Source organism: Vespa mandarinia, chromosome 20, assembly GCF_050613455.1.
Source record: "Vespa mandarinia isolate Hongniang chromosome 20, ASM5061345v1, whole genome shotgun sequence".
NCBI lineage: Eukaryota > Metazoa > Arthropoda > Insecta > Hymenoptera > Vespidae > Vespa > Vespa mandarinia.
Genome location: NC_140829.1, coordinates 714,759 through 736,256, shown reverse-complemented (window position 1 = coordinate 736,256; position 21,498 = coordinate 714,759). Strand labels below are relative to the sequence as shown.

The window sequence follows — 21,498 nt, the reverse complement described above, 5'->3', positions numbered from 1 at the left end:
TGGCATTATTATTAATTTATCGTATGTACGGCATTTAAAATTGAAATACCGTATCGTGATAATGAATGCGTTAATATGTAACAATTCGTTTCAAAAAGAAAAATAAAATATCCTCAAACGATTCGGTCCAACAAGTGGCCGTTATAATGATGGCTACTCTATTTTTTGTATTCTAGAATTTATTTATCGCCAGAAAATTAATCTTTTTATTTATTCTTTATACATTAAATTTAACAAGTATGAAATAATAGACATAATGCAAACATTATAACTTGTTCTTTTTGATAAGATTGGATAATTGACTTCTTTGATAAATGAAACAAGGAAATGTAATTATCAAATTGAATCTTTATAGAATGAAAATGATTAATCAGACATAATTCCAATTGTAAATGCGAAGGAATGATTGAAAAAGAAAATACTTTCGTGTCTCATTGAATCGTACAATAAAGAATATATTAATATCGTAGGAAATATCGATTTTACCACGTGGAAGTTACTACGTATCAAGATTAATTCATAAATTTTTAAGAGAAAAAGGAGATAGCAGAAAAAAAAAAAGAGAAATAGTAATGTGCTCGATTGTTCGCATCTTTAGAAAGGCTGTTTACAATATCGAGTACTACGTTTGAATGAACCGATAGTGTCATCTCGGTTCAAGGCCGCCGCCGGGCATACAATGGATTTTTATTTTGTTTACATGCTCTCTCCTGCATTTTAATTTCTCGATTTATTTTATTAGATTTATAAATACATCTACAAACACTCTGCTATGATAATCTTTGAATATTGAAATGAAATTAATTTCACGAGTTAAATGTGACGCTTTTATTAAATTCGATTACATAAAAATCCTATTATAATTATCAAATATTTTAATTTATCGTTACTAAAACATTTATTAATACGATATAACGACATATAAACGTAATATAATATTGAATGTAACCTGTTTTATATCTGTTTTAATATACGATTATTAATTACGAGAAGATAATTTGATGATAATTCAATCAAATATTGAAACATAACAATGAAATCCTAATTTGTTTTCGTTCCTTCATCTTTATCCAATAAAAAGATTTTTAATCGAGTGCACTTCAAAATTCTATTATAATTTTGTCATGTTATACGTTATTTGGAATACATGTATCATTACGATATATCATAAGTAATTAATATGATCGAATATCGCATAAAAAATTTGAAATGTTAATTTAGCCATTTAAGATCCAATCCAGAGATTATTCCCAAAATCGATCGTTTTATTTACATCGTTTGAGTACCTTTACGATACGATATGTCGCAACGTAATCGAAAAGAATTTTTTTTAATACGGACGTACGATCAAAAAGAAAGGATGGGAAAAGAAAGGAGAGAAATCAACAAAGATAGAAGAACGTTGGTGGCATTGAATCTGCGCAAAATCGGAATTTCGTCGAGGGAGGCACCGCTCGGCCTTCTTCTCGCCCTTCAATAAAAATCAATTTTTATAAATAGACTGCGAAAGGATTCTTAGCAAAGTATGGAAAAAGGCTGAGTATTGGCGCGAAATGGATCATACTTTTTAAATGCATATGTATCAGCTATCTTTAAGTAACTCGAGTGTGAACCATGTAGGAACCGTCGAATACAAACGGTCGATGACGTTGCTTTTTCCACAACGAAAATAACACTATCATTGGACACATTCTTGTTTCGATATACTCATAGCTCTATATATATATATATATATATATATATATATATATATATCGTGTGTGTGTGTGTGAGCGCGCGCGTAGATAACACACTCTTATAGAGATGCGTAGGTAGAAGAATCGAAGGGATCCCGTAAGGTAAAGGAAGAAGGACGGTGAGGATGGATAAAGATGATTCGGGGGTGAGAACGAGCTAGAGGGAGGGTCTGTACGTTCCGTGATACGCCCCGCGTTATATGCTCGCGCTCCTTCGAACGGGCCGTTCAGTTGGATTCAAGCCGCGAACGAGGTAACTTGTGTCGTGAGATAACTTAGAATCCCCCCTTAACACGACTAACCCTGTCTTATTCTCGAAAGATTTTTCATTTTAACATCTATGCCACGACATATTTTCTATTGTCGTTCTTTCCGCTGATTGTTGATTATCGAAAGATATTACCATTGCTCATAGTGAAATATCTCTATATCAGCTTTGTGAGTTCCTCAGTGATATTGTAAACACACGGTAGGGAGCCCGTTCCAAGGAACATGAATCCAAAAATTCATTCGTCTTTTTACTCGGAGGTGAGCTTCCGAGTTCTTATTTTTCTATTATGTAAATAGAATTTTTGTTCGATCAATGACACATATCAAATTGTTTACGTGTAAATAACTTATTGTCAAAAATTTTAGCGTCGCAACATTCAGCGCCGTCATAGCTGTTGTACGTTAACGTTATACATTACGCTGATGTGCATTAGAAGAAAGCTAATGGAATGAGCAAATTCTATGTTTACGTGGTAACGATAAAAATAATCTAGTTAATAGATCATCTAGTATCGTCACCGTGAATGGAAGTTAACGTGTTTCCATTAACGCTGATGTTATCTATTTCGCGATTACATTTTCTGACGCTTCGATCTTTCAGCTAGAATTGTGTAATTAACGAATACATCGGAAAAGTAGTAGAGAGATGAAACTATAGAAAATAGAATAACTGATATTTTTGAAACAAAACTTTAAATCAGATTTCAATTGTATCTTTCATTAATTATTATGACAGAAGAACGATGAATAATTGTTACAGATGTTTGCCGCTTATTAATTTAATTAGATAAACGAATAAATAACTAGAATCTTTTTTATTTTTTCGTACGTTTTCGTATTGTAATTAAGTCTCAAAAAGAGCTTTTATTGAGTAAAATCGTTTTTCAACTGGTTAAATCGTAATCAATTATTTTGTATGTAATCATAAATCATTTTCATTGGTACACAGAATTTAATTGGACATACGCGTGCGTATAACATCTACTTAAGTAGATTACAAATAATACTGATTAATATATTTATGTCTTATACGTGCGTTAATGATTAAGACTCATTTAATTTGTCGTGATAATTAGAAAAGAACAATAACTATTAACCATGTTTTAATTTAAACTAATTTTACTTTCCCGTTGTTTAAAATTCTACTTAAAATACATAGGAGTATTGCAGTCATACAATGATATTGATTACTATAACGTAGATACGACTAACACTAGACATTATTTCTTCCGAGTATATTTATTTTATTTAAATATATAGAAGGAATAAAGGGATTATTTAATTCAATTTTTTTTCTTTTTTTTTTTTTCTTTGATAAAATCATTCCTACGAACGAATTGAGTTAATGTTTACGATAGTAGGTGGTAGTGATTGTTGCGTGCGCAGGTGAAAGCGCGGCACGCAATGCTTCAGTAAATTTAACGTTTTTCCCTATATGCCATTTTACCGTGTCCGCTTTTGCAAAGATAAAATCATTTTAATTGATTGGCTTTGAAGTACGCTTCATTTTAAACGGGCGTTCAAACATTTTTCTCTCCAACGCAATTGTCGCAAATGATCTAACTTTTGCATAATAATTTCCTATCATTTATTTTAATTATTATGAATTTCGCGATAATGATCCAAAGAAATCTCATTGGGTTGAAAGGGAGAAAAGGAATGAAAGAGAAAAAGGCAAAAATAGAAAGGGTACACGTTTATTATAAAAATAAATTTTCTTTTGAATTGAATATTACGAAGAAAACAATATCTATGAGAAAGTATGTATGTATTAAAATATCACCGATCAATATTTTCTCTATTTAATAAAACGATATTTATTAATATAATTAACGATTATTTTTCTTTTTTCTACGCGATAAATGAAGAATATGAATCAGGAAATCTGATGAATGATAAGTTTATATCAAAGGCTCCATGAATTTTCTCTAACATTTTACAAAGATGTGTCTGACATTTTGGCTTTTTCCACTGGATTGCAAGCTTCATACTCATAAAGCAATACCGTATTTATAGTTGGATGCAGGTCACCGACTTTTCTCGTTTCAGAAATTAATTATACTTTACGGAATATATCTGTATTAAAATTGACAAACACATTATACTCACATCGCGAAAACTTCACAATAACATCGAGTTTATCGAGTTGATTTATCTCGTATCAACGATTTTCGCGCTCTCGTCAAATAGCATGAAAACAATTATTAAATATTTATATAGCCAAGCTGTATGAAGTAACGTTGTTTCAGTTAATTCATATTTTGAAGGAGGTAATTGAAATAGAAAGAAAAGAAATGGAATCTTCATTTTGGTTAAAACAATCTAACGGCAATAAAGGTTGAAAGGAAATAGTAGAATAGAGTTGGAACAGGTTCTACTCGAAATTGGCTTTTATTTTGCCCCGTTAAACTGGCTCTTTCTCTTTCCTCGCCATTGGCCATCTTTCTTCCTCTCTCTCTCTCTCCCCCTCTCTCATTCTTTTTTTTTCCTTTTTTTCGTCTAGTTGAAAGGTCCGTAAGAAACAAATGGATTTCGGTAATTCTAAAGGATATGGTAAAAGAAAAGGTAGTCTCATCAAAAGAGGATGGTCCGGAGAAGAGATAGCTGGAAATACGGTCATTGATCCATACTCGGGTTAATGGAATCTTTGTCTGTAAACCACACAAAGAGTATTTTGGACGCTCGATGAACGCCCACCAAAGTCTTTGTTTGGTCGGCAAGCCGTCTCATCGCTACGCGACAACCACATTTTACTTTAATCATATTGTTGACCGTTTGATTGAAATCCAACTTTATGTAAAGTGGCTCGATTTAAATGCTTTATGGGAATAATAGTAATACCTCTTGCTTTTGTTTTTGCATTTTGTAAAACGAATCATAAACACGTTCAATTATTTTCCAACGATTGGATCAATTCGTTGTTTATTTGTATATTTTTTTTTCTTTTTCTTTTTTTTTTTTTTTTTTTTGTCTTTCTTACATTCAAGCAAGAAAAATTAAAAACCGATAAATGGTCGAGTGAATAAATACGATACGATTTTTTGTGCAACATTCGTCAATGTATTCGTCGATTATCATCCGTAGTAATTACAATAAAAACATTATCACGTTTCTGATCGTTATCTAAAAGGATCGTGTGTACATATTTTACATATTCGTATTTATGAGAGTATCCAGGATTTGATAAAGAAGGAAAACGTAGAAAAAAAAAAAAAGAAATGGTTAAAAATATACATGAAATTTTTAATACATTGCTTAGCAGATTCACGCTATAAATTGTAGGATGAAACTGAGGGACTTACGATGGTCGTCTCATTGCTAAGCTCCCCGGGTTACTAAGATTATTCCCACGTACTGAAGTCGGTGCGTCGACGATGGAATAACAAGTTCCTGCAAGGTGGAAGCCGAATGTCAGAACGGAGTGCGTAGTATATCTCATAGAGTTACATGTGGAGGGTTGAACATGGGATATACGTTACCAAAGGCTTATCTCATAAACCAGCAATATGTCATACAAGAATGCTTTGTATTAAGATATCGTTGTCCTTACTCCTACATGCAAAATCCCCGACTCTCCCTCTCCCCTCCCCGGGTTTGAATGTTATCCAACCAGAGATTATAATACGAACGTATCAGCTTTCAATTTATGTCAAGTTTGTTTCTAAAATTTCAACAAATTTATTTACTTCTCTAAATATTTCATTGTTTTAAACGACACTCGATATGCCTGTCAACGCAATATCATATTTAATGTCAGAGAAGGTTCACTCATGATTTTTTCGATCATAGTCGACAAGTTGAAAGCTATTTCACGCTTTTACAATACGAAGAGGAAGGTGGTGCTATAATTATCGAGACAATAAAAAAGATTCGACGTTATCTACGCTTCATAGGACTTTTATCATTAGTTTTATAATAGATATAGTATACATTGGGAAATAATTGAGGGTCGAGATGTTAGATAGATATAATAGATTAATATGATATTAAACTACGTACTTTTATATAAAGAACTTTGTCAAGTTTTAGGATTGAAAAGATGTCGCCGTGATGTTACATCGAAGCGCGTCGTCGCGACGCCGCCGGGCGTCACGAAGTGTTGCAAACTCGAGTCATCCTGTTTCATCTCCTACGAGCAGAGGACGTCGAGCAAGCGTTGCCACGGAAAAGCCTGATCTTTTGACTCAGATCAGTCCTTACAGCACGATGGAAAGACAGAAATCGCCGAGAGGAAGCGTCGTACCGAATATAGCACTCGATGTTGAAAATGATTTGCCGGAAGAGGTTTCTCTCAGCTTATATTTCACTTTAGAAAATGTACATGCATGCCTCGCAACTTGATTTTCAGAAAAATTCTCTTTCCAAAGTTTTACGGAAGTAACTCCAGTTTATTCGGTAAACTTTTTTTACGGTTTCTCACGGAACGACATCGTTCACGAAATACTTGAGTTTCTTAAAACTGGAAGACGGTTTTAATTAAAAAAAGAGGGGGAGGGGGAGGGGAAAAAAAGGCAAAAAAGGAAGAAAGAAAAAATATACAAATGCTATGTAATACACGTAACGAAAGAAATCTTCGGACGTGCTACGTAAAAAGAAAGATTATTTTCTCTAGGAATAACGATATATAAGATCCTCATACTCTTTGTATTTATAATAAAAACTTTTTGATATCGAAATCCAATATAGATATAAAGAAAAATCTTTCCTTATGTATATTGTAGGGCAGCGGTCGAAGGATTTTACCAGATCTGGATTATGGTGGATCTCGCAACAATTTAACAGCAGACATTGCTCGAAGTCCACGTAACTCCTTGATACCTGAGGATTACTGTAGAAGTCCTCGTGGTTCTTTGATACCCGATTCTGGTCGAAGTCCACGCAACAGTCTGGTACCGGACATAAGTAGATCAGCGCGAAACAGTTTGACCCCGGACGCTCCTCATAGTTCAAGACATTCATTGGTCCCCGACGTGGCTTACAATCGCAGTCCACGAAATAGTCTGATACCTCTCGGTGGTTCAAGGACATCTCTAATGGCAGAAAATGGAAATATAACGGGGAACCGTAGTCCCAGACACTCTTTGATACCAGACTCGGGTAGAAGTCCACGCGGGAGCGTAGCAAATCTGGAATTTGATCGTAGTCCACGTGGTTCTATTTGTCCTGAAATAGTTAGGACTGGAAGAACGGGTGCGACGACGCCGTTAGAAATCGATAGAAGTCCACGAGGATCCTTAAGTTCCGAATGCGCGAATCAGAGTCCACGAGGTTCGATAGCACCGGATCCTAATCGTTCTCCAAGGGGTTCAATCGCGCCGGATCCGAATCGTTCTCCGAGAGGGTCTATTTGTCCCGAGGGAAATCGCAGTCCACGTGGTTCAATAGTTACCCACGAACAAGCAAATAGATCTCCTCGTGGCAGCATTGTCGTTAACGATTTGGAAAGGCATTGCAGAGGTATCGCTGGTCACAACGACGAGGAGAACAGAAGTCCCAGGGGAAGTATAGCTCCGGAGAGTATCGACAGAAGTCCCAGGGGTAGCCTCGGTGGAGGACTGGATAGAAGAATTACCAAAAGCAATTTGACATTGCAGGATCCGAGAAGAGCTTCCGCCGATCAAGGTGAATTACTTGAGCTCTATCTTCTCGTACCTTTCGAGATAATCGATTAAATACGGAGAAAGCGAGAGAGAGAGAGAGAGAGAGAGAGAGAGAAAATTCAAGAAATATAAACATCAAGACTTCGCCTTCGAATTATTTTATTTGTCGTAGGAACTGTGAGAAGCCGTAGTTCCTCGCCCTATCGTCAAAAGGATATGAATTCTAGTAACGTAAGATCAGCAGGGAATGGAGCTCAAATTAATCTCGCACACGGTGGGAATTCTTGGACGGAATCCAGACGAGCAAGTAGTTCCGTTTCTCAGGTATGTAATTATTTATCTTTCGCTTGGAAAAGCACAGTAATATTTCCAATCAAATTTGACGCGGCTCTTATATTGCGATATAATAAATTGAAGGAAAAGTATCGAGATTTATAATGAGAAGATATTAAATTATTGAGATATAAAAATTGATAATTCCTACGTTTAAGCGTTTGAAAGAGATTGTAAGGATAGAATAGCGTTGCGTTCTTTCATTTCTTTTTTCTCTTTCTCTCTCTCTCTCTCTCTCTCTCTCTCTCTTTTATATATATATTTTTTTCCTTTTTTTAACATATCCTGCTAGGTGCAGGACTGCGTGTTATGTGCAAACTATAAATAGGTTAGTCCTTCGTATGCCTTCCCAAGAATTTCGTTATACGACAAGCGCCAGATAGTAACGCTGTTTACAAAATGCATTTTCTCGCCTGGAAAAAGACTCTCGCTCGGTTACGCTCTGAGCTATTCTTTAATGCTCTCCCCCATCCTCTTTCAATTTATTTACTTTTTTTTCTCTTCTTTCTACGTCATCCAACGTTGGCAGAATAAAAAATTGGAAACGTTTAATGTTAGCTCGATAAGTTTCAAGGTATTCTTTTGAAAGGAAAATTGGAAAATTCGAATCCATAGAATCGAATTGCAGTTTTCAGGCGATGAGTCGCGTCGATTGTGCGCCGGAATTATCAAAATACCAGAGAAGGGCACTTTGGAAACCGCAAACCTCGGAGTGGCGACCTACGGTTCCGTGGTCTTTCAACTGAAGGACGCCCATCTCGAGGCCAACGGCACGTGCGACTTCGTTTTCCGTGCTCTGAGGGTCATTAGCAAGACAATGATAGTTACCATATGTCTTGTGGTCCTTTCTACTATGCCTATTCTGATGTTTATTCTAGGTAAGTGATAATGATTCTAAAATTGTTTGCATTAATAAAAAAATGTTGCAATCGATAACCCTTGAAAAAGGTTCGCTCGCTAAATCCCGTTCATAAAAATCTATGGATTATGTCGGCACAGATATTATTACACCTAGGTATAAGATTATCCAGCTTTAAAAAAAAAAAAAAAAACAAGAAAAAAACAAGAAAAAAGAAAAGCTCGCTAAGAGATATCTATAGCCGGTGTAACTTACGTGCGTCTTTATACATCACCTCCTACGTTTTATAGATGCTTCAATTAGATTAAATAATTCTTTTTTGTTCGCATTCATTTATATATAACTGTCCATGAAGCATAATAGAATATATTTCCGGAGAAATTAACATTTTTTTCAACTCGTTAAATTTCGACGATTAGTTCGAATAAACATATGCAGAATATTTATTTACTTATCATTATTATTTACTATGTATTGATAAGTAATTTCATTATTTCGTTTATTTTCTACGAAAACTTTCAATGGCGGCTTGTTAAATTAGTTTTTGATGTTTCGACTTCGTTTGATGATCCCCTAAAGTCTATTAAGAATTTCCAATAGTTCAATACTTTAATCATTATATCGACGACGTTTTGCGTGTTAAGCGACCGCGTGTTTCGCGGTCCTTCGTATTGAATGACAAAGTACCTTTGTACCCCCGTGAATGGAAAATATCTCTCATTGATTTATTCGAGATGGTGCCAGAATATTTTCTATCGTAAAGGAGAAAAAAAAAGAAATCGGAAAGAAACGAAAGGATCGAACCTGTCGACGGCCATTACCCGTACGAAGAACTGCTATTAATTAGGAATACCATTACCCCTTTCTTTACTAAAGGTAACTATGGTCACCTAATGTTGAACGTTCGCTGTATAGTCAAAAGTGACTATAGTCATCATACGTTGCACGTACATACGTTGTGTACTATAGGTAGTAATCCAACGTTGTACGTTTGCTGTATACTAAAGGTGATTATAATCGCTCAGATAAAGTTTTGCATGAATTAAGAATATAAAATTTTTACGTACCATATCTTGATATTAAAGCAACGCCCTTTATCCTCGCCATTTCACTTATAACTCGTATTATATTAATTTGATATAATTTTAATAATAAATCGATGATACGCTTAATGGAACAAAGCGTCAAATTAACGTCTTACAATCTGCGGTGAAATCCGTCATAGGGAAAGAAATTGAAAACTTACAATGTCGCGTTCCATTCTAATTCAATGCCGTTTTTCTATTTTCAATGAACTCTAACGTAGTTTATCCGACTTCGCTGACACTCGGGAAATCTTCCCGAGGAGCATAAGGATCAAAAGGATTAAATTATAGAGGACATCCGGCATCATTGCCGAGTTAATTGGCTCTCTTGGGTTTAAAACACGCGATCCGATATCGTAACACGCCTACAACGGACGAACTTATTTGTGAAGTTTCATAATCGTATCTCATAGCTGCGTGGGCATAGATTCTTGATCTGATTTACTACAAGCAGGATGCGTCTTCAATAGGACTACTAGGAATCGTAGAGCCTTTCTTAGAATCAATATGACGTATAAATATGCCGTATGCAAACAGCTGCAAATGCATGACTCTGCAATTCCTTTGAGAAAGTTAAGTTAAATTTTTCAGAATCTGTTTGTGACTGATTAAATGAAATGTTTTGCATTCGGAGGAAAAAAAATAGTTTTCCTACGTTGAAATTGTGCGCCGCAAAATTTGTCTTATAAAAATGTTGAATAACAATAGCAACAACTTTTCGTTAATACCTTCGAAAAGGAATGGCTAAAGGATAAAAGTGAATCGAGAGGATATATTTTTATAAAATGATCGCTCGAAAATATATAAGCATTGCAAACTTGATCATTCATCGATTTTCCCTGTGTCCCGTGTATATAACATTAATTTGTTAAGTTTGTCTATACTCCAGGTATACAATTCATCAAAGACTGCCCGAGGGAACCACACATTCCTCTCTACATGTTGGTCGGTGGTATTTTGGGCACCATTAGAATGTTTTGGTCACTTTACTCTCAAATACGTTCCAGAAGACCAGAAGCTCTTACCGTTCCTAATACCAGATCTTATGTTTCACCCACGAAGTTGATTTCGATAGCTCTCTCGTGCTTCCTCGTCGGTTGGTTTGCTTTAGGTAAATTATATTAAGAAATTTCTTAATAGACTAGAAAAGAAACGTTTTAACGAGAGAAAATAATAATTTATTAACTCTTAGACAACGACTTCGTTGATATTCGAAATGGTTTTCTTATAAAAGAAAAAGTTTTTCGAAATTTTTGAAATCCATTCGGTTGCGTGATATGATAATGCCATTTGAATTTCAATAAACGACGTAGACGGAATTTATAATGCTTTATAAAATTCTCCTTTTCCTCGTTGATCGAGAATCGTAAGAAAGTAGAATACGTTACATATTTTCAAATTGTCGACGAGGAATTTTTAAAAGATCCCAACTACTTCCTTTCCATCACGTGGTAGGACTTCCTTTTGCTTCAGGAAATTATTGGATACTCAGCATCGAATGGCCGGAATATGCACCAATGCTTTATGATCCCGACCGATGGTGCCACAAAACGCTCTACATATTCTCTCTGGTTCATCTCTGCATTGTTTACGTGGCAATAGCGGCGAGTCTTTTGCTCTCTCTTGGCCTAGCATTTTGTAGAATTTGTGCGTGTCCTTGGCCCGAAAGGTAAGTCTATTCCTCTTTATTAAATCGTATCGATTTCATTTCCAATTCATTAAATAAACATCGACGACGAAAAATCAATCGGAAATGACATTAGGAAAAAGATGAAAAACTTGTCGGTCTCTAATTTTCAAAATCAAATTTATCTTACGTTCTACGTTACATCGATTGAACAATCTTCTTTGCTTTTCTTTTTTCTCTCGATCCTTTTTAGAGAAGCAAGCTGTTGAAAGTACTAAGGAAATTGATCGGACGTACCTTGTCTCGGCCGATCGATATTCCCCAGCTTTGTCCGCTTTTATGCTTTTCCACGTGCATTTTATGCATTCACATCGATCGTCAGAGGTTTAATTGACGTCGTTCAACCGAATACATACATGTATAATGTACGTCTACATATGCATAATTACATAGATCATTTTCTGCATCGCATAGATATTCTACGAACGTTTGTCTGTTTACAGCGAAATCATCATTTTTTTTCTGTGGCATTAATAGAAGAAAAAACAAAAAAGTAAAGAAAAAGAAAAATTCATTAGTTCGAAAAATGCATTGGCCTAACTAAAACTATGGCAGGTCGATGCGTTCCGTCATTCGTGTCAACGTGTTAAAAGTTTTCATAAATAAGAAAAAGTTTGTGATATTGATAAAGGACACAATCGTATTCGAATCATTCTCATCACCCACCATCCTTTTTCCCCAACCCTTTCATTGATTTCGTTGCGTGTGAGATAAATGCCTGTATTTCCCAGCTTGTTCTCGTTTCCCCTTCTCGTGTTTGTCGTGGCGCTATCGCGTACGCTCGATAATGTTTCGAGGGTAAGCACGATCGAAGAAGGGCTGGGAAATAAATCCTACGTAGAAAATTGCGATGTACCTGACGCAGAGAGGAAATTGGCGAGTTGAACCTTCGCCAAAGAAATTCCTGAATGATTTTTTTTTTTCTTTCTCTTTTTTTCCTTTTTTATTATCTTTTCTTTTTTTTCCCTTTTTTATCACTCGTCGAACTTTCACGTATTTACAAATGCTATTACATTTGACTTTGGTATGCGACATTATCTCTGTATTTTTCGTACTAAAGTCGGTGAAAAAAGGAGGCCAACTACGAACACGTAAAACAGATACACGAAACGAGAACACCGATTTACACGAACTGGTGCGTCGTCGTTTTTTCGTCTTGCTCGTTTATGTCACATTTCATTTGTTACCTATCGGAGAAAAATAGCTGTTTTGGTTTCTCATTTTTTTGCCTCTCTCTCTCTCTCTCTCTCTCTCCCTCCCTCTCTTTTCTTTCTCCCTTTTATGTAACACAGTTTTATGTAACACGTTCACATAAAATCCATTAATCTTCCAAGTTAATGTCAATAATCTCACGTATTAAATTTTAATTTATTAAGCATCTCTGCTTTACGATTTGACTGATCGTAATGTCTAAATAAAATAATAAAAATCTCTACATACCTAGATAAATTCAAACTTCGCGTTGACTAATAAAAAACGCTTGACTATTTTCAGATACAAATAACCACGGCGTTCTATTCGATCGCCAGACATTCGAGAGAAGTCAACGGCCAGTAAGAGATACCAAGATAGAGATTTGCTCGGAGGAAAAATGCTTAAAGTGGTGGAGGTAGAGGAAGACGAAGAGGAAGAGGGCTCAAACGAGCAAGGTAATGAGGTCGTCCAGAAGTATAGTAGTAAAGTACAGTTTCGTGCGCCTGATATCATAGAGTTGTAAGGTACTAGGAAAATGGGCGGAAGATAAATCGACTCCTTCCTGGTCGATCTTAACGAGTTGGGCGGGGGACGGGGGAGGGCGTGGGCAGTAAGGGAGAGATGGGACAAAAGAAGAAAAAAAAGTAGTACCTTGCTCGTTGAATTTCAAACTATCGGTCAAACTAGTAAAAATAAAGTTCGCTCTTTATCAAGAAAAGAAAAAAAAAAAAGGAAAAAAAGAAAAAAGAAAAAAAGAAAAAAAAAGAAGATCATTGCTGCTTCGTAAAAAGTATATAACGAGTATAATAAGCGATCTTTCGATAAACTTTCGAATTCATTGTACGTAGATCGTACGTGATAATTTTCGAGTAATCGTACGATATTAATTGTGAAAACTTAGAGAAAGAAGAAATATACGATGGAGATGGTATAACGGATAAAGAGGAGACGAACGAAGAGGCTTGCGCAGGTAACGTATCGTTAAGTAGAAAAGATCCATTATATCCGGACTGTTTTAACGCTTTAATTAAAGATAGAAAACAAGTGATCCGTTTACCCGACGAACCAGCTGCGCAAGCTTTATTAAAAGACGGACAAAGCAATGAAAATTTTCCTTTCGAAATTCCTCGTGGAATTGGCCAAAATTATGATCGCAAAATAAAGAGAGAGAGAAGCTTAAAGTTGAAGGATCGATAAGTGTCAACAGGCCATGCATTTGTCCATTCTGTATCTAGTCGGTGGAGAATGGATTTTCGTAAAAAACGAAATCGTTTTTACGATAGTAACAAATGTTCCTCTTTTTCTTCTTTCAATCGATGCGTGTTGAACACGCAATGTTCGATGGACCAATACAAAACAAAAACAAAAAAAAAACAAAAGAAACAAGAAAAGAAGTACGAAGCACGTAACAACTAACGCAAGAAAATTCCCGATCTCGTTCAATCCTTACAAATTTTCCTTTACGCCCGTGATATATAACATTTTCTATGAGAACATTGGTTGAATCGAGTACGGTATAATTCGTTACTTGATTTATTGAAAAGATCCTTTCGAAGACGGAAAAATTCGAACGTTGCAATTTAGATATCACGAACTGAAACGGTTACGATCGTTCCTTCGAAATTTGATTTCAACTTTTCAACGCGATATTCGTATCTTTCTTTAACATCGGACAAGCATCGATCGTTTCCGTCGTTGCGTCGTGGATGTAAGTGCGATAGGAATATAGTTTCTCGATTTCTCTTGGCAACCATCGAAGGTCGTAAGTAAGTGAAACTATTTGAGCACATACATACGTGCTCGATTCAACTTTTAAGAAAAGTGAGAAAGAAGGAAAGGAAATCAAGCAATGAACGTCTTTATTTTTCTACGACTTTCTAAGGTCCCTGTGGAAAAGATGGAGACTCATTTTTTCTTCTTTCTTTTTCCTTATTTCTCTGTGCGTTTATATGTTTCTCTCTCTCTCTCTCTCTCTCTCTCTCTCTCTCTCTTTCTCTTTTTCTCTTTCTTTCTCTTTTTCTTTCTCGCATGGACGAAATTAAAGTATCAACGTAAGTGATAACCCATATACATATATCTAAGTTTTATATCTGTCATCAAACGCAGATATATTTTGATTTATGAAAGTCGAAAGAATAGGTAATTATGCACGTATATATATATATATATATATATATATATATATATATATATATATATATATATTAGCACAGTCAAGTTTTTATTTTGGCAAAGATCCAATGCGGCAAATATCGCTCTCCCCTTATCTACAAAGTCTTTAGCGGTCTTCTGCACGAACTCGTCATGCTGAAGAATCAACGTCAATTAAAATTTATATTAATGCTTTCAGCAATATAGAGAACTTATCTACCTACTTACACATACACACCCAATATATTTATACATTGTATAATGTTTTAGTCCAAGAATAGGGGAGACGAGCTTGATATTTGCGAATGACATAAGCGTAAATATATATATATATATATATATATATATATATATATATCTACATAAGTACATATATGTATGTGTACAATCGGTAAGCGTCCGGTTAAAGCGTTGCTTCTCCTATGCTCACGTAGCTAAATACGTACGTAATGGAGTATTATTATACCAGTATTATACTCTTCTCTTTGTGCAAATTTGCACGATAATCATACGATAAAGCATATGTCTTTTTCCATTTTTTTTTTCGTATTCCTTTTATATTACGACTATGCAGTGGTTCGACAACGGGTCCATATATTTCATTGTTCGTACTTATCTATATATCCTAGAATATATATAATAATTATTCAAGCTTTATACGATCTTGCTGCGGTGTAAAATGTTTTTCTTTCCATTAGCAGAGTGTCAACTATTTCATCGGTGAAATTCATCAACGATTACCTTTATTGGCAAACAAATGATACGAGAAAATCTTTTCTTTTAAAAAAGGCCAAAGGTTATCTCGTTATCTTTCAACGAATCGATAGATAAAAGGTAAGAAAAGAAACGAAATAAATGTACACTGACACGAGCATTGGCATGCTATATGTATTATATATCGACTGCTCATGCAATGGAAAACTTACGATATATCTGGATATACATATAATATAGATATACAAATATATATATATATATATACACATTACCTACATTTACACATACCTTAACACATATAACATACGCAAAGAAGAACTTTATCCTGGTTTTATATAGAACAATTTTCTAACCATCGAAAAGACTCGAAATGTAATAAAATATCCACGTAATCCTTTCGATGGTGAGCGCACAAAGAGAATGAGAAAGAGGATATGGATCTATCCCCTTATAGATGTAAGAGAATATAAAATGTTTTCGCAATCAATTTGCATTATTCTTAGAATAGAGAGTTTATTTATTTTTATACCGAATGGTTCGATAGCACCCGATTATAATTCGATCGTTATTCCGCGAATAAAAGAGAGCTAATTGTTTTGGTTCCTTAAGAGTTTAAAAAATCGTTCGTAAATCGTTGTTAATTTTATGATCGGTTGATCATCGATTTTCGTCAAAGAGATTTCAATTTGATATACGTATGTTGTACACGTAAATAAATTTTACGTTCGTAATTGTTCGAAAGAAAAGACGGGCGTTTTAAAATGAACATAAAGTATAATTACGCGTGTCGATGGGCACATGTATTACACGCGTGTAATTAATCATTCTATAATCGCGCACAGTCGCGTATCGTGGTCCAGGCTTTAACGTAGAAAACGCACCCTCCGCGTAACACGCCGAAGAACTTTGTCGATTTGTGTTGTAAGATATATATATATATATATATATATATATATATATGTAATAACGAATTAGCTATGTAATATTACTGTACTTGCAACGAGGCCGGCGATGAAACCTAAAGCGAATAATAAAATCAACGTCAAGTTAGAGTACGACATTGTCGTCCTAGGATGCGACCCGAACAAACGCGTCGTCTTTTATAATTATTATTTTTTAATGTTTTTCGGTAGTATAGAAAGAAAAAGGATAGGGAATTACCGTCGCATTATTACTCTTAGAATTTGCGAATAGATTTTTTATAATGTTTTTCCTATTCTATCGCTATTTTCCAAGGTACAAGTTAATCGAATCAAGGGTATATAACTGCGTCCTGGGACGAATACGTCAATTTTTGGCTTTTATACGCATGCGAGCGTCTATCGAAACACGATCGAAAGAAGATCGAATATGTAAAAACATATTTGAGTTTTCTTCGATTCATAAAGAATATATTTAAGCCACGCGTTAAACGTATTTCGTTAGATGATCTATCTACTGTCAGCTTATCGTTAGAAATATATGCCAGATACGTCCGGTCGATAAAATTTATTATTCGATGTTAAAAAGATCGATGGATGTTCGCTCGGTTTTATAATAAATGTCGTCGCGGGAGGATGTGTAATATAATCGTATTAAACGATTGTATATTAATGTAAAATTATTTGTTCTACGTAATCGTGGTTGTTAATATATAGAGAGTATATTTATATTTTTATTTATTCATATAGATTATAGACATAAATGTATATTAAAGTTAGAGACAAATTGGAAATATTTAATGAAGTATTTAACGAGCGCGGCGCAGATCGGACGAACATCCCTCTCGCATTTATTTAGACTAGCATAAATTACCGAAGCAACGATTTGTCATTCGAATAAAAATCTAGCTTTCCTACTACATGTACGTAGACAACAGACAGACTCGATTTTTATCACACAAAGCATATCGAATCGTAATTTCGTAATACACGTGTCCACGTTGACGACTTAAAGGGTCCAATCATTGCTCCGAATCACGATCAGCATTTTTCATTGAGACACAAAGGAGCTCCTCTCGTCACTTTTATTGAGATCTTGTGTATGCGGTTTTAAAAAAATTCATCTCCAATATTTCAGATTTAACGAACGTGCTTAAATGCAAAATAGCGAATATTTTATATAAATGATATCTCGATCGCGTTTTTCGATTTTTTAAATGCTCAATCGTAAAGCATATCACTTTAACACATATCATTTTAACGACTCAAAACTCCATCGAAGATTATATTATACGATTAATAATGAAATCTGTAATCATTGTCCATTTCGAAACATGAAAAGAAATCAACGTTAATAAAATATGCGAATCGGATTCCTTAAATTTCTCTTCTTTTTTTCGCAATATACATAAATGCATTTCTCTGAAAATGCTATCTCGAAATAGAAATGGAATGAAAGCATTAATATTATTGATAAACATGCTATATCGATCCTAACGTTGCCGTTAATTATATCGTCTCGATAACTTGAAGAATAAAAGTGTGCCGAGTGCTTAATGTGAGCGCGCGTGTGCAAGTGTGTGTGTGTGTGTGTGTATGTGTGTGTGTATATGTTGGTAGAAGAAAAAGAGAAAGACAGCCGAGCAACGTAAAAACTTATCTTGTTTTCATGCTAAATTGAATTTAGTATAGTTTTGCCGATGAAAGGACGTCGACGATAAGTAAAAGATAAAATCTTTTGCACGCATAGAATTCGTCGGTTCACAAAAACGCGTTTATTCGGATAAGCTAGAGTGGTCTTTGTGTACACGAAGAGAACGTATTTTCGTCTTAAAAAGCATTCGATCGATTGAAACATTTTTACCGATATAGAAAAATTGTGGAAAAATGATGAAAATCGTGTATCATTGTTAACAATCGTAACTTCTTATGTTGAACGTTGAGCTGACAAAGCGAAAGCTTCCTTTAAATCGCGTCATTATATTATTCAACTTTTATGTTATCAAAGTTCTTTTCGTATATCTAAACTTCGTCAGAGATGGAAATCCGCATAGATAAATCACATAACGTTCGAGTCGGGAATGGAAATGATATCCGATAGTAAAAGGATCATTTATAAAAGAGACGAATCGAGCGATTCAGGCTTACAAATAATATCGCATATCTACGATAACAGACCATACAGTACTTATATATGATGTAAACGAATATGATATTCCCATAAGTATATTAAGATCATAAATTAGATTTATTAACTGTATCGTGTATTTCTTTATACGTATATCGTGCGTACGATCTAACGAATTGATTGTAAACGATACAGTAAATATATAATAACAATAATAATAATAATAATAATAATACTGTAGCAACAATAGTAATACAAAAAGTTATTTGTAACATTAACTCTAAAAAAAATTACAGAAATAGAAAAATGTCTACGTGAAATGCGCAGACGTGCCGCATTTTAATTTTCATTTAATCATAAATTTTATTTGTTCGCAATTTACGCATACACACACTTACTTACCTCTTACCATCAGAGCAACGGGATACTTCATTCTACGTATGCTTTAATTATGCACGCTTCGAGTTGCCGGCGTCGATGTCTACCATTACCTTTCGTCTGAATTGCACCATTTTGGTTATCGGATTTCCTATTCATCCATAGACAAAGCTCGTGGTGTCCCATTGATAGACCAACTAATCGACCAAAGACAGCATCCAAGGACAACACGAGGGTCGAACTATTCCATTTCTCTTAATACATATACATTTGTATACATGTATACGAATATAAACGTTATCACGATAATGTAGGAGTTCGGTTTATTACAAAGTTGAGATAATTCTTGATATGTAAAGATGGTATAGCAAGAAGATTCAGTCGATTCGTTAACCAAATAAAAATAATCGGATCTAGTCCCGATCGACCAACGTGGATTAAAGCCAAAAAATATGGAATTCGATCTAAATGTAAATGGCCATCGTGTGGTAATGTATCTAACTCATAAAAAAAAAGGTAAGACTTGTGAAAAACATGCAACTCAAGAAACCACCCAAACGTTGGACGTTTTTCGATCGGATGAAAAACTTGACAAATTCATTGATTAAATTTAATGTTTTACGTGCATGTATATACATACATACGTGGATACATAAAATTCAGAAGCATTATAGAAATAAAGTAAACGTAGACATGGCAACAATTTTTGTTTAATTATCACGTTTAATCTCATAGTTCAAATATAGAAAAGAGAGATGTCTTGGGATAAAAGTTCGCTCAGGAAGTTCATACACATCCATCCTTGTTTCAGTAACATAAGCTCATAGTTTTTTTATCAAAAACGTATTCTCACGTACAACGAATATTTTCTGTTATCGCGTCCATGTTCAATGTAAAAACTAGGTCGACTAGTTCTCGTTCGAATGCACTTTGCAAAAAGTCTTCGTGCTTTTCTCTTTCGCGTTCAAAAGGAAACCCTCTTTTTGTATTATATTCAATTGCTTCCAGCAAATAAATTCTTATATAATATATGTATAGTGTACGAAGAAAAGGAATTGATCTCATCAACGTTTTTCTTTTTTTTTCCTCGGTTCGTAGCTTCCTTCTTTTTTTCCCTACGATAAAATCATACGATGCGACATTGTCGTCATATATATATATATATATATATGACATACATACTACATCTATTACTCGGCCAAGTTTTCCAATTGAAGAAAAGCTATGTCATATAATTTTAAGTTCCTCAAAGCGTGAGTAATAGGCTGTAATTAGGAGATTTTCGCAAAATTTCTCTCTTTTGGGAAAACTCTTCTTGTTACGAAATAAATACCAACTCATCTACCGCTTACCTAACTATCTACGTAACTAAGTGGTATACAAAATTTCCAAATAAGGTAAAACAAACGAAAGGGAGCATTTAAAGAGAGTACTTACGGGAATTCTAGGAAAATAATTCCTTTTTATGAGATTTCCAATCTTTTTTTTTTTTTTTTTTTTTTTTTTCTTTTTCCATTTTATCTTAACGAGATAGCTCTATCTTCTGAGGTCATCGCTGAATATAAAAGTAACGAAGTCTACGAGGGATTCATCATTTGCATTCTTTACCGACTCCTATTTCTTTCCATTCGGGTAACCCGAGTGACTGTTCTACTACACCTTAGGCTTGACATTTGACGACAAAACGATTCTCTTTGGCCTGCGGCTGTGTAGTATCGTCTTACGGGGTACATATATAGAGCGGTTAAAAAGATTCAGTACACAGGAGGGATTTTCACTTTGTTGTGACAGGAGATGTACTCGAGTCATTGAATGCTCATGCGCATATATTCGTGTGTCTTCTTCTTCTTCTTTTTTTTTCTTTTTTTTTATTCCTTTTGTCGGTACTTTAACCAGTCGATAATAAATATGGTTAACGAACACATCGACGCGCACCATAGAATTTATATGTTCTCGAATTTCAATGGCGGCCTTTAGTCAGCGTGACTTCAATAGATTCTTTTCATTGATGATTTTCAGTTGGCTTACGAATTGAAAGAATACATCCTCTCCATTGAATAATTTTTTGATATTGGTATCCGATCTTCTCTTTTTCTTTTCTCTCTCTCTCTCTCTCTCTCTCTCTCTCTTTTTCTTTCTCTCTCTCTGTCTCTCTCTGTCTCTCTTTCTCTCATCTCTCGTCTACCTTTCCAGATATATTCTATAGATCGTTCGACTAAAATAACAGGAATTGTACGAAATTAATTAAACCAGAAATTAGTCGTTCGTATTGCAGTAATGCTATTACGTTAATTAAATTGGAAATGATTAATTTAGTTAGACTCCATGGTTTGTGTTAATTAATCCAAGTGACGATAATTCACGTTGTATCATGAAAACCATTGTTTGTTATTGTATGATACGAGATGGTAAAGATTATAGTATTTTTTTTTTTTTTTGT

At 34.6% G+C, this 21,498-nt stretch overlaps 1 protein-coding gene across 7 annotated transcripts; it reads left to right on the top strand.

The window, feature by feature from the left end:
- The first annotated feature begins 1,977 nt into the window (after positions 1-1,977).
- Positions 1,978-18,951, top strand: LOC118448257 (uncharacterized). Of its 7 annotated transcripts, XM_035881295.2 has the most exons (9): positions 1,978-2,264; positions 2,373-2,479; positions 6,030-6,290; positions 6,728-7,628; positions 7,779-7,930; positions 8,568-8,817; positions 10,773-10,994; positions 11,357-11,552; positions 13,065-14,898. In XM_035881295.2, the coding sequence occupies exons 3-9, from the start codon at positions 6,057-6,059 to the stop codon at positions 13,072-13,074; spliced, it is 1,965 nt and encodes a 654-aa protein (XP_035737188.1). In that variant the 5' UTR covers positions 1,978-2,264; positions 2,373-2,479; positions 6,030-6,056; the 3' UTR covers positions 13,075-14,898. The 7 variants fall into 7 exon arrangements, with proteins under 7 accessions (XP_035737188.1, XP_085519163.1, XP_085519161.1 ...); XM_085663037.1 differs by lacking the exons at positions 10,773-10,994; positions 11,357-11,552 and adding an exon at positions 15,617-18,951 and having other exon boundaries at positions 13,065-13,219; XM_085663035.1 differs by lacking the exons at positions 10,773-10,994; positions 11,357-11,552 and adding an exon at positions 15,614-18,951 and having other exon boundaries at positions 13,065-13,219.
- Positions 18,952-21,498: the final 2,547 nt, after the last annotated feature.